Source organism: Sycon ciliatum, chromosome 9 (assembly GCF_964019385.1).
Source record: "Sycon ciliatum chromosome 9, ocSycCili1.1, whole genome shotgun sequence".
Classification (NCBI taxonomy): domain Eukaryota; kingdom Metazoa; phylum Porifera; class Calcarea; order Leucosolenida; family Sycettidae; genus Sycon; species Sycon ciliatum.
This window is the reverse complement of record NC_088651.1, coordinates 14823154-14834114: the sequence shown is the minus strand read 5'-3', so window position 1 is coordinate 14834114 and position 10961 is coordinate 14823154. Positions and strand designations below refer to the sequence as shown.

The window sequence follows — 10961 nt, the reverse complement described above, 5'->3', positions numbered from 1 at the left end:
TGGGCCCTGGACTGAGCCACGGGGAGGGTCATAACGCCTAGCATAATTATCATGATGGGAGGTCTGGTAACCAGACTCAAAAGAAGGTAGGCCCTGGACTGAGCCGCGGGACGGGCCTGTGCCATAAGAGCGGGCAGAATTAGAGGTAGGTTCATTATGGGAAGAATCGTACTGGGGTTTACGGCCTTTATGGGGATCACCATTAAAAGTACTAACAGGGACAGACAGGCGAGTCTCGAGTTTCTCTACTGCCAAACAGAGACGGGTGAGCGTATCAGGTTCATTATTGTACTGCTGTGCACGGGAGGTACTACTATTACCCTTTGAACCAGACCCAGGGGGACGCTCATCTCGTACAGAAGACACAGCTGCACTGTACGGATCATGACTATGATTACGCTCATGTCTGGCAGAGGCATCAGCAAATGAATGTGCTTCCAAATACAGAGCCCTACGCAGTGCATCCTGCATGGTTTCAGGTTGGCTATCTCTAACCCTTGCACGCAATGACTCGCCCAAAGCCTGAATGAAAGATTCCATGGCATAATCATCCCTCTCTAGTACTCCTGCTCTGGGATAAGCCCTGGCTGTCAACAGACGAATGTCATCGGCTAAAGTCGACAACGATTCCCCATGTTGGCGGCGTTTCGTACGTAGCTGGGTTCTACGGACGTACTGGGCTTCGGCTGGCATGTATCGCTCAGTAAGGATTTTGCGAAGGGTGTCATACTGCCCACATTCTACCACTGTTAAACTTAATAGAAAACGTGCAGCACTGTCACGAAGTGACCTCTTTAACAATACAAGTTTGCAGTGAAGTTTGCGTGCAGCATCTTCATCCTTCGCCTCCAGAGCAGTCAGAAAGGGGTTATGAGAAACGGGAGTCCCAACATCTGAACCACGACCAAGGGGACCCGGACACTGATAGTCTTTAGTGGGGAGGGAGGCATCTGGCTTACTACTACTGGCACTAGACTTGGACTTTGTATCATCAGCATAATGAATCTTTGGTGTTGGAATATCGTCAGGTGCGTAAGGACCGTCCGAACAAGCTTCAGAGTACCGAGTATAAAATGTAGCCTCTTTAGGTGGGGCCGGGGTAGACGTAACAGGAGATGGTGTAACCGTATAGTGTGAACCAGATGCTTCCCCTCGGGTTCTTATGGGGGCTGGACGGACAGGCCGAGCCAGAACGGTAGTATCATCCCAACCATTGGCATCACAAGCATTATCGAAATCTAATAAGAATGAAATAGAGGTTGCGACTTCGGCGATGATTTTGTTTAGGAATTGGGTTTGCTCCCACACTGGAGCTCGCGCTATTCCGCCGAAGTCGCAACCTCTATTTCGTACTGTTGTGCCCAGCGCGGGCGTGCGACTAGGTGGTTTGGAGGTGACAGCGTTGTGAATGACCGAGGGTCCTCTTCGTCTGTTCTCACCGTCCAGGAGCGATAACTGACTCACGCTGCTATCTGGTGTTCACGAGGTGTTTTTCGCGCTGGAAACGGAGTGTCTCTGTAAGTTTGTATCCCTGGTGATGTTTGTGCCTGGACAGCACTATATAAGTGGTGCTCTTCAGGCACAATCTTCCTCAGCCTACTCAAGCTCAACTGATGAGGGGTGAATTCCCCGAAACACTGTGTATTGAGCAGGGAGTGGTGCTTTCTTGCAGGTTTGCCGAGTCGAAGGTTCGATGGACTTCTCGTGTTCTCTGGATGGCAGTCGTGAGTCAGTCAAGTGTCAAGTCGTCGGCGGAATAGCGCGAGCTCCAGTGTGGGAGCAAACCCAATTCCTAATAAGAATGCTTCGAAATCCTCGTTCTCTTTGCCTGAGAATGGACGGGGCATTATCCAAGAAGATTGACTTGACATATTGAATAGTTTTTTTTTTTTTTTTTTTTCAAGATCAAATATGGAAGACCGAACAGGTTCGTACTAAGTATGCTACACTAGACAGTAAGGCTGATAAGTCTGATGCACCCGAAACACCACAAAAGGACACCAATTAACACAAAAGGAAAACGAACAAGAACACAACGGTAGGCAGAAGCACTTATGACTAATATGATACACAAGCTTATCGAAGTTACTCACGCGGGGAAGTGAAAGGCACCGGGAATATTCATTACAGAGTCGTTGGTAGTCGGTAGAGCGGAGGGAGTGGGTAATTAGAGCCAAAGTTGGGCGCCAATGTTCTCAGTCGGTAGAGCATGAGACTCTTAATCTCAGGGTCGTGGGTTCGAGCCCCACGTTGGGCGCCAATGTTGTCAATTCGCACACCAGACAATCAGAGATACCCGTTTATGAGAGTTGGTAAAGTATATATTATCTCACGACGAGGACAGAATTATTCGACATCAACATTAGGGAGTGGATTCGGCTTCTGACTAGATTATCGAAGTTTGGTTATCTTAGAGTGAACTAGAATAGAATGTACGGTACAATGCATGAGCGCGCCCATTTAGCTGGGCGCGTATATTATGTGTATAGCCCGACTATGTACACTATAAAGGGATGTAATTAGATCAAATGTACGGTGGGTTTTATGTGCAGGGGCAGAAGGAGGGAAAACGGGCTACAAATGTGTACGGTATTAATTATAACATGCAGGGGCAGCGGGGAAATGGGTCAAATATGGTTATAAGTGTGTACGTACGAACTACTGCATGCAAGGCTAGGGATAGGGGTAGGGGATAATGGGTCAAATATGGTTATGAAGTGTGTACAAACTAATGCATGCAGGGCCAGGGGTAGGGGGTAATGGAATGTGTACGAACTACTGCATGCAGGGGTAGGGGGTAATGGAGTGCGTATAAACTACTGCATGCAGGGGTAGGGGGTAATGGAATGTGTACGAATTACTGCATGCAGGGCTAGGGGTAGGGGGTAATGGAGTGCGTATGAACTACAGCATGCAGGGGTAGGGGTAGGGGGTAGTGGAGTGCGTATGAATTACTGCATGCAAGGGTAGGGGTAGGGGTAGGGGGTAATGGAATGTGTACGAATTACTGCATGCAGGGTTAGGGGTAATGGAATCATGCCGGGGTCGGGATCCAAATATGGGTGTGCGTATAACAACACGTCTTGTCGTGCACGCGCAGACGTCCAGCACACACGCGTGTCGAAATGTGTTTTTTGGCGGGTAGTCGGCAAAAAATTAAGTGAGGGTCCCTTTAGAGTTTAGTCCTTCGCCACAGAAAATGCATGAATCATCGTAGCCATAGAGATACTAAATATGGCGACTGCCAAAGTCCGCAGCGTGGAGTGCAGGTGCAACGAAAGAAAAGCCAGAATATTTGAATGCAGAACAAACAGAAACTGACATAATCTGCTGAAGTGAACGGATGAGGAATAATAGATTACAGAGGCGAAGCGTTGTCTGTCAGGGGGTGCTTGTGCCAAGCGACAGGGTGACAGAACACCCTGTCAGCGAGAGTAAGTTCTACAACATAGAATAAATCGCAGCGGAGTTGCCGCGGAAAGCGATAATACAATGAATCGAGTAAGTACATTGTCACTGCTTAGTTTGTCAACAATTCTACTTTTATACAGTGAAACCTGTCTAAGGGGTAAGGGGGTGATTATATGTGCAGCTCCAGCCCGGGCTGGTCGACAGACGGGCCAGCCCGCCTGCAACGAGATCTCGGGGTTGTACACAAATCCACACAAAACCTGTGGTGTGTTTACATGGCAAGCGGGCTGGCCCAGCGAGGCGGGATCCCGCCCCAATGCACCCGGGATCCCGCCCGAGGCACCCGGGATCCCGGCTAGGCGGGCCAGAAAAAGCACATATAAACAGACCAGCCCGAGCCAGAGTTGTATTATTATGGTGTCGACACTGCGTGCATACTACAAAATAGGTACTTTTACCTTTTGATCGAAGTTGTAAAGAGGATTCCCGATATTGTCTTGAAACTCTATGAAGCTTTTTGTACAGCAACAATAAGGACGTGCAGTGAGCACTGTTTATTTGTCGACATGCAGGATTTACATTAAAATGGAAGGGGAACTACTTGCAAAATACTTTGATATGGACAGCTAAAAATGTGAAAAACAGGAAAAAGAAACGAGGTGATACAACACACCAAACAAGTTACATGCGCCACAGTGCGAAAAGAAATCAGCAGAAGTATACATTGTGTGAGAAAAAAAGTTGTTAGGTTTATAACCTGAGTAGTGCTTGCAGCCCTGCGTTTCAGCCCGGGGCAGCACACTACAGTCGTAGTGTGTTTGCTGCATACTCACAACGGGCTGGCGTGTGCTCAGCGCATATAAACTCACTGCGGGCTGGCGACCAGCCCGGCCTTGCACATGTAAACGCCCTTGGCGGGCTGGCCCGCTCGCTCCAGCCCGGGCTGGAGTTGCACATATAATAGGCCCCTAAGAGGAATGCTCAGGGGACCTTCAAAAATATGGTCTCTGTTGCCAGGTGGTCTCCTTATCCAGGGTCAATTGACTGGAAATAGCATCCCTTGGTCCTGGCTCCAGTGGTCTTTAGGACAGGTGGTCGCCTTATCCGAGTGGTCGCCTTGACAGGTTTTACTGTAATGCACAAACCACAAGATGTTCCGCTCGTGAACATGTCGTGGCACTATGTACGAGCACGCATAGCAATTACTGTATCGTAAAATGTGTCTTGACGTAAACACATCGTACTGCTCGTAGATGTAGCAAACGAGAGAGCTTGGAAGCTCAGGGCCCTACGCTATGCTTTTTTGCTTTGGTGACCTAGGCAAAAAAAGAAAAGTAAATTTATCATTTCTATACAAAAGAGAAAGACCAAGGAACTACAAGATCCACAGCCCCCCCCCCCCCCCCCCCCTCCTCGTGAGCTTATCCATTCGATCCCTAACTCACATTTTTCACTACAAGGTTTTGTTTTTTGTTTTCCGTTGCCTACATGATCTTGCAAGTCCTCTTTTCCGCACCTAATTTCAGTTGCCGGCTAATACAGGCCAAGCATCCCGGGATGATCGCCGAATTACTCGAGGGCAGGAACAGCGGCTACTGCAAGTGCCTTTCCTTCCTGGACCTTCCGGTCGTCACATTTGTGGGAAGTGGGGGTGAAACGAGTATCTATTTTGACCAACCGATCACTCGTTCATAATATTCGATCGAGTATCCGATTATTTCGAGTATTTTATCAAAATTCAAAAGCGCTAGATTTGCGAGTTCTCGACCAATTCGGAAGAAATTATCTGTGAACATAGAACAAAAGTCACCAACGTCTTGTACAGAGTGTAAAGTAACGATTTTCATCAGTACTTTCATATCTCAGAACGTTACTTGCCGTGGTGAACGCATCGTCCAAGTCTTAAAATACTGACTCAAACCATGAATAACGCATGCATACCAGTGGACCAGCGGTACAACAAAAGTTTTAAAAAAATACAATGCCAATCGTAAAAAAATGTTTAAAAAAACGATCGAGTGCAAAATTTCGAATACTCGCTCGTTTGAAATTTTCGAACGAATACTCGAATATTCGAACTAATCGTTTCACCCCTAGTGGGAAGCACTCTTTGGAATGCCCTCCCCAGGGATATTCGCCTCCACAGTGCGGCTTTTGCCTTTAAACTGGCTCTGAACAGAATTAATTGTAACTTGTAACCAGTGTTAATCGTGCTCCTTTCTTGCCTACACATTACTGCATGTTTTCTCTGTGTGTTCTGCACTGCATGCTTACACATACACACGCCCATTTGAATTATATACATACTTTGTGCTTTGGCATAATCATGTTATGATTCTTTGTAATATTTCCTTCTCTCATAAGATTATATTCGTTCTCAGCAGGAACCGGAGGTTTTTCCTCTGGTGAGAAGGCAGACTGAATGATTGCCTGTGCTCTAAACGAATTCAAATAAAAGAAACAAACAGGTTACGCTATACTGTCCACTAACACCACCAGTTACTAAACAATCAGCTCATGCGATAACATTGCACGACACTGACCGATCATTATCATTTCTCCTTTTTTTCCCAGACATAACCTGGGATTCGAACCCGCACTATCGCCCTGCGTGCATCCCCCATACACTTCGCATACGTACTAATTCTTCCTAGTTGCTTCACGTTATGATCTTGCATTTGAAAGCCCTATTTGAATATCGTGGCTAGCTGTTTGTGGCCAGCTGTCTTTGATGGTACGGTACGGTACGAGACAGATACGGGAGGCAGCAAATATTGTGGCCAGCTGTTTGTGGCCAGCTGTGTTTGATGGTACGGTACGGTACGGAACAGATACGGGATAGCGCCAGACGTGACACAAACACACAAACAAACAAATACCAAATTAAAGCTCTGTGGACCCTGACTAGCGCCAGGCGTTACTGAAGTAACGTCTTCTGCATATCTACGGGAATTAAAGCTGTGTGGACCCTGGCTAACGCCAGACGTTACTGAAGTAACGTCTTCTGCATAGCTACGGGAACAGACAGATACGGGACAGATACAGGACAGATACGGGATAGCTCCAGGCATGACACAAACACACAAACAAACAAATACCAAATTAAAGCTGTGTGGACTCTGGCTAGCGCCAGACGTTACTGAAGTAACGTCTTCTGCATATCTACGGGAATAATGCACTCATGATGTAATTGTAAAACACCAACGAATTCTAACACACATACTTCGAAGTAACAAAAAATATCACACTTGTGAAATGCATATCAGTAATACACACTGCACCAAGATTAGCATGTCCTTCTGACAATACTGCACCTGCAGCATGTCCTTCTGACAATACTGCACCTGCAGCATGTCCTTCTGACAATACTGCCCTTGCAGCATGTGACAGTTCTGCACATAATTCGAAAATACAATACACTAATAGTATTAACGTGCAACGTGTGACAATACGCGACAGTTCTAAAGAATATTGTTCAAGAGCGCAGCCTCCTGTCCAATCACACTCGTAAATCTCGCACACTCCCTCCTTGACAACATGACAACTGACACTCGTAAATCTCGCACAGATCATAACTTCAGTTCTACTCACTCAATATTCATTATCTTGGGCTTTGTTAGATATTGCATGCGTCTTCACCTTGTACATTGTCTCTGATTGGACAGCTGCACTTTCGATGCATTTCTAGTATTTATTGCTACTGTGTGTTACCGTCGGACAACATTACGATGTATTGTTACATGTACGTTCTATGTCAAGTCAACCCTGTTCCCATTCGTTTCAGTCTAGTTCTATACTTACTGCCATGACTTGTCCAGTTTATGGTTATACAGTCTTCTTCTTTTCCTGTCGTATTGCTTTCTTTTACCGGAGACTTCTACGGTATGTCTCTATTCGCCTCCACGATGTCCTTATCCTGACACTAGCATTTTCTGCGTCGCGTACGGCTGGTGGGAATATCTACCCCAGCCGTCGTGATGTAGACGCTTCCTCATCATTACTACTTGGAGGACAACCACGAGTTCGAGTACCCCTGATACTGATGATAATGATTCTTACTGAAGTATGACGAGAATTGTTTCCGAGTGGAAAGACACTGAGTGTCTATGTGTAATAACTAAATGAGCTCAACGAAGAGCCAAAACGTCCTTTAGGATTCTACTACTACTAGTACGGGCAGAACCCGAGTAGGATCTCTAAAAGGCTTTGTGGAAGTGGAACGATACCCAGGAGAGAATGAATGAATTGACGGCATTATGTACTGGATGGAATTATGGAACAATGTATGGCAAAGAGGTGATGAAACAGCTCAAAGAAGAACAGCTAAAAACAACAGTGCCTTACAGTGATGAGTCGGGGAAGTGAACTGCCTGAAAAGGGAAAAAAATACAAGATCCACCAGGACTCGAACCCGGGATTTTGCTTTCTAGGGCGTTCACTTGCCCGACTGATCCTTTGAAATTTGAAGTTTTCCCAATCCTTTTTAAAAGACTTTTTTTAATTCTCTGTTCTCCATCTCATCACTTCCCCTATTCAGACTGCACACGCAAAGCCGGTGATCACATTATCCGCGTATCCGCTGACGGAACTGTCCAATGTGAAGCTGGGTTTGAGTACAGTCATCCTCAGCCAGTGTGTCAGGGAACCAGCCAGGTTCAACCGTGTACTCGCAGTAAGTCACTGTTATCGTCTAGCAGTTGTAGTTTTTATTATTTCACCAGGGGAGTCCCAACAGGTTACGGTCATTTTGGTGGGAACACTAGGTGAAGTTTAACCATGTTTATGAACAGAGCAAGAGACTGGGCCCGTCGACAGTCAGCTGGAAGGGAATTCCATCTGCCTGCCTCCAGAAAACAAATTTAATAGAACGCAGGCCACGTGGCGTTTTAACAAGTTGGAGAACTAAGGCTCTTTGTGCTTTGTCCCGGGTGCATGCCTGGTCACCTTTTCCCTGTGCTCATCCAGATAATAATTCACAGTTCGAGACCGAGTTTTCCGGCGGAAGCAGTTTTGAAGTTTGTTCTCTTTTTTGTCGTTTCCAATATTTAGTCTGCAAGCGCAGCGGTGGTGATGACCGCATTGCCAACATATCCGCTGACTGGCGTGTCACGTGTGTGGCCGGGTATGAGTACACCCATCCTCAACCAGTGTGCCACGGAACGGGCTTGGTCGGGGTGTGCACCCGCAGTAAGTCGGCTGTCACGTTTTTTTCAAATTATCATGTTTTTAAAAGTTTCTTTGTTCTCACGATGGCACCATCGCCAATAGGAGATCAGTTTGTGAGAAGGTGAGATGCTGTGAGCGGGGCTGCGGGTTATGCACTTGGAACGTGATTCGCTTGTTGTTGCTGCTGCTGACTGTCTAGCTGTACTCGAGTACAGTGCTCTCGGGTGTCGAAGAACGTAGCAGCGAAGAACGGACTGGCTAGGATCTCGACAAGCACAGCGTACTGTAGAACATGTTATTTTCGGTGTAACTTCAATTTCGGTGATTTCGTTAGAGAAACCAGGCACATACTGTATTTCCCCGATTATACGTCGCACCTTTTTACACTAAACTTCATTCCCTACAAAGGGGGTGCGACTTACAATCGAGCATGACTTACTACTGAAGTGATTATATCAAATCAATATCGCTCAAACCTGAAAATGGGGGTGCGACTTATAATCGAGTGCGACTGCTGATCGGCGAAACGAGAGAGCTTGGAAGCTCAGGGCCCTACGCTATGCTTTTTTGCCTAGATCATCGTACATGTTATTAGAACTGATGGAATTTTTTTTCGTTGATTGGCCACATAGTTAGACATGGTTAGCATTTTACCGTTCACGCTACATTCGGCGGTAGGCCTGCACCGTTTTTTGTGTGTGTAGACATGGCATTTTACAGTTCACGCACTAGATCCAACGGTACTCGTACCCCAAACCCAAAATACCGTCGGTTTGGTACCGTTTCGGCGATAGAAAGCTCTTTTTAGCGGGAGAACAAAACGGTAAGATTCTAACTAGGGTTACCTCACACGTCTATCGTTGCGTCAGGAGTCAGGACTCAGAAGCCGAACTGCTAACCGTTTCTCGAAAAAACAAAAACAAAAAACAGTAGACTCGCCCTCTACACGCCGACGGTGGAAATAGCGTGAACGGTAAAATGCTAACCATGTCTATAGTATGGCAAAAACGTTTCGATCAGTTATACACGTAGATCATGTCCATGATGCCTTTCCTCTGCGCAGGTCGACCGCACTATTGTTTTTAAGATTAACATAATTATTATTACTTCTGCATATGCATTACATGCTATGATCATGCTGGCTCCATCCCTTATCTCCTAAGCGAATTTGTGTCTTTGTGGCCAGCTGTTATGTACAATCCTGTAGAGCCTTTGTAGTCACAGATACGGGACAGATACGGGACAGATACGGGATAGCTCCAGGCGTGACACAAACACACAAACAAACAAACAAACAAACACCAAATTAAAGCTGTGTGGACCCTGGCTAGCGCCAGACGTTACTAAAGTAACGTCTTCTGCATAGCTACGGGAATAAGGTAAATTAGACTACACCTAAAAGCCACTCGCATATGCACTGTAATTGAAGGGAATGCTGGTCACCTTATTCTACGTAACGCTTGAAACCTGTCAGGGCCCTGGCACCGAAATTTTATTACACCCGAAATTACATATTTTACAGTAGCCATATAGTGCAGGGTGACTCTACTGCGCATAGACTGCTATACAATCACTGCGACTGCTATACAATCACTGCGACTGCTATACAATCACTGCGACTGCTATACAATCACTGCGACTGCTATACAATCACTGCGACTGCTATACAATCACTGCGACTGCTATACAATCACTGCGACTGCTATACAATCACTGTGACTGCTATACAATCACTGTGACTGCTATACAATCACTGCGACTGCTATACAATCACTGTGACTGCTATACAATCACTGTGACTGCTATACAATCACTGTGACTGCTATACAATCACTGTGACTGCTATACAATCACTGTGACTGCTATACAATCACTGTGACTGCTATACAATCACTGTGACTGCTATACAATCACTGTGACTGCTATACAATCACTGTGACTGCTATACAATCACTGCGACTGCTATACAATCACTGCGACTGCTATACAATCACTGCGACTGCTATACAATCACTGCGACTGCTATACAATCACTGCGACTGCTATACAATCACTGCGACTGCTATACAATCACTGTGACTGCTATACAATCACTGTGACTGCTATACAATCACTGCGACTGCTATACAATCACTGTGACTGCTATACAATCACTGTGACTGCTATACAATCACTGTGACTGCTATACAATCACTGTGACTGCTATACAATCACTGTGACTGCTATACAATCACTGTGACTGCTATACAATCACTGTGACTGCTATACAATCACTGTGACTGCTATACAATCACTGTGACTGCTATACAATCACTGCGACTGCTATACAATCACTGCGACTGCTATACAATCACTGTGACTGCTATACAATCACTGTGACTGCT

At 46.0% G+C, this 10961-nt stretch overlaps 1 protein-coding gene across 1 annotated transcript in view; it reads left to right on the top strand.

The window, feature by feature from the left end:
• Positions 1-7684: 7684 nt before the first annotated feature.
• The window catches only part of LOC135824283 (uncharacterized), a 14626-nt gene continuing 11349 nt past the window's right edge, over positions 7685-10961 (top strand). The window contains exons 1-3 of the mRNA XM_065337015.1: positions 7685-7694; positions 7949-8083; positions 8461-8598. Of these exons, the coding sequence (XP_065193087.1) occupies positions 7685-7694; positions 7949-8083; positions 8461-8598 (283 nt within the window). The remainder of the gene's footprint in view (positions 7695-7948; positions 8084-8460; positions 8599-10961) is intronic.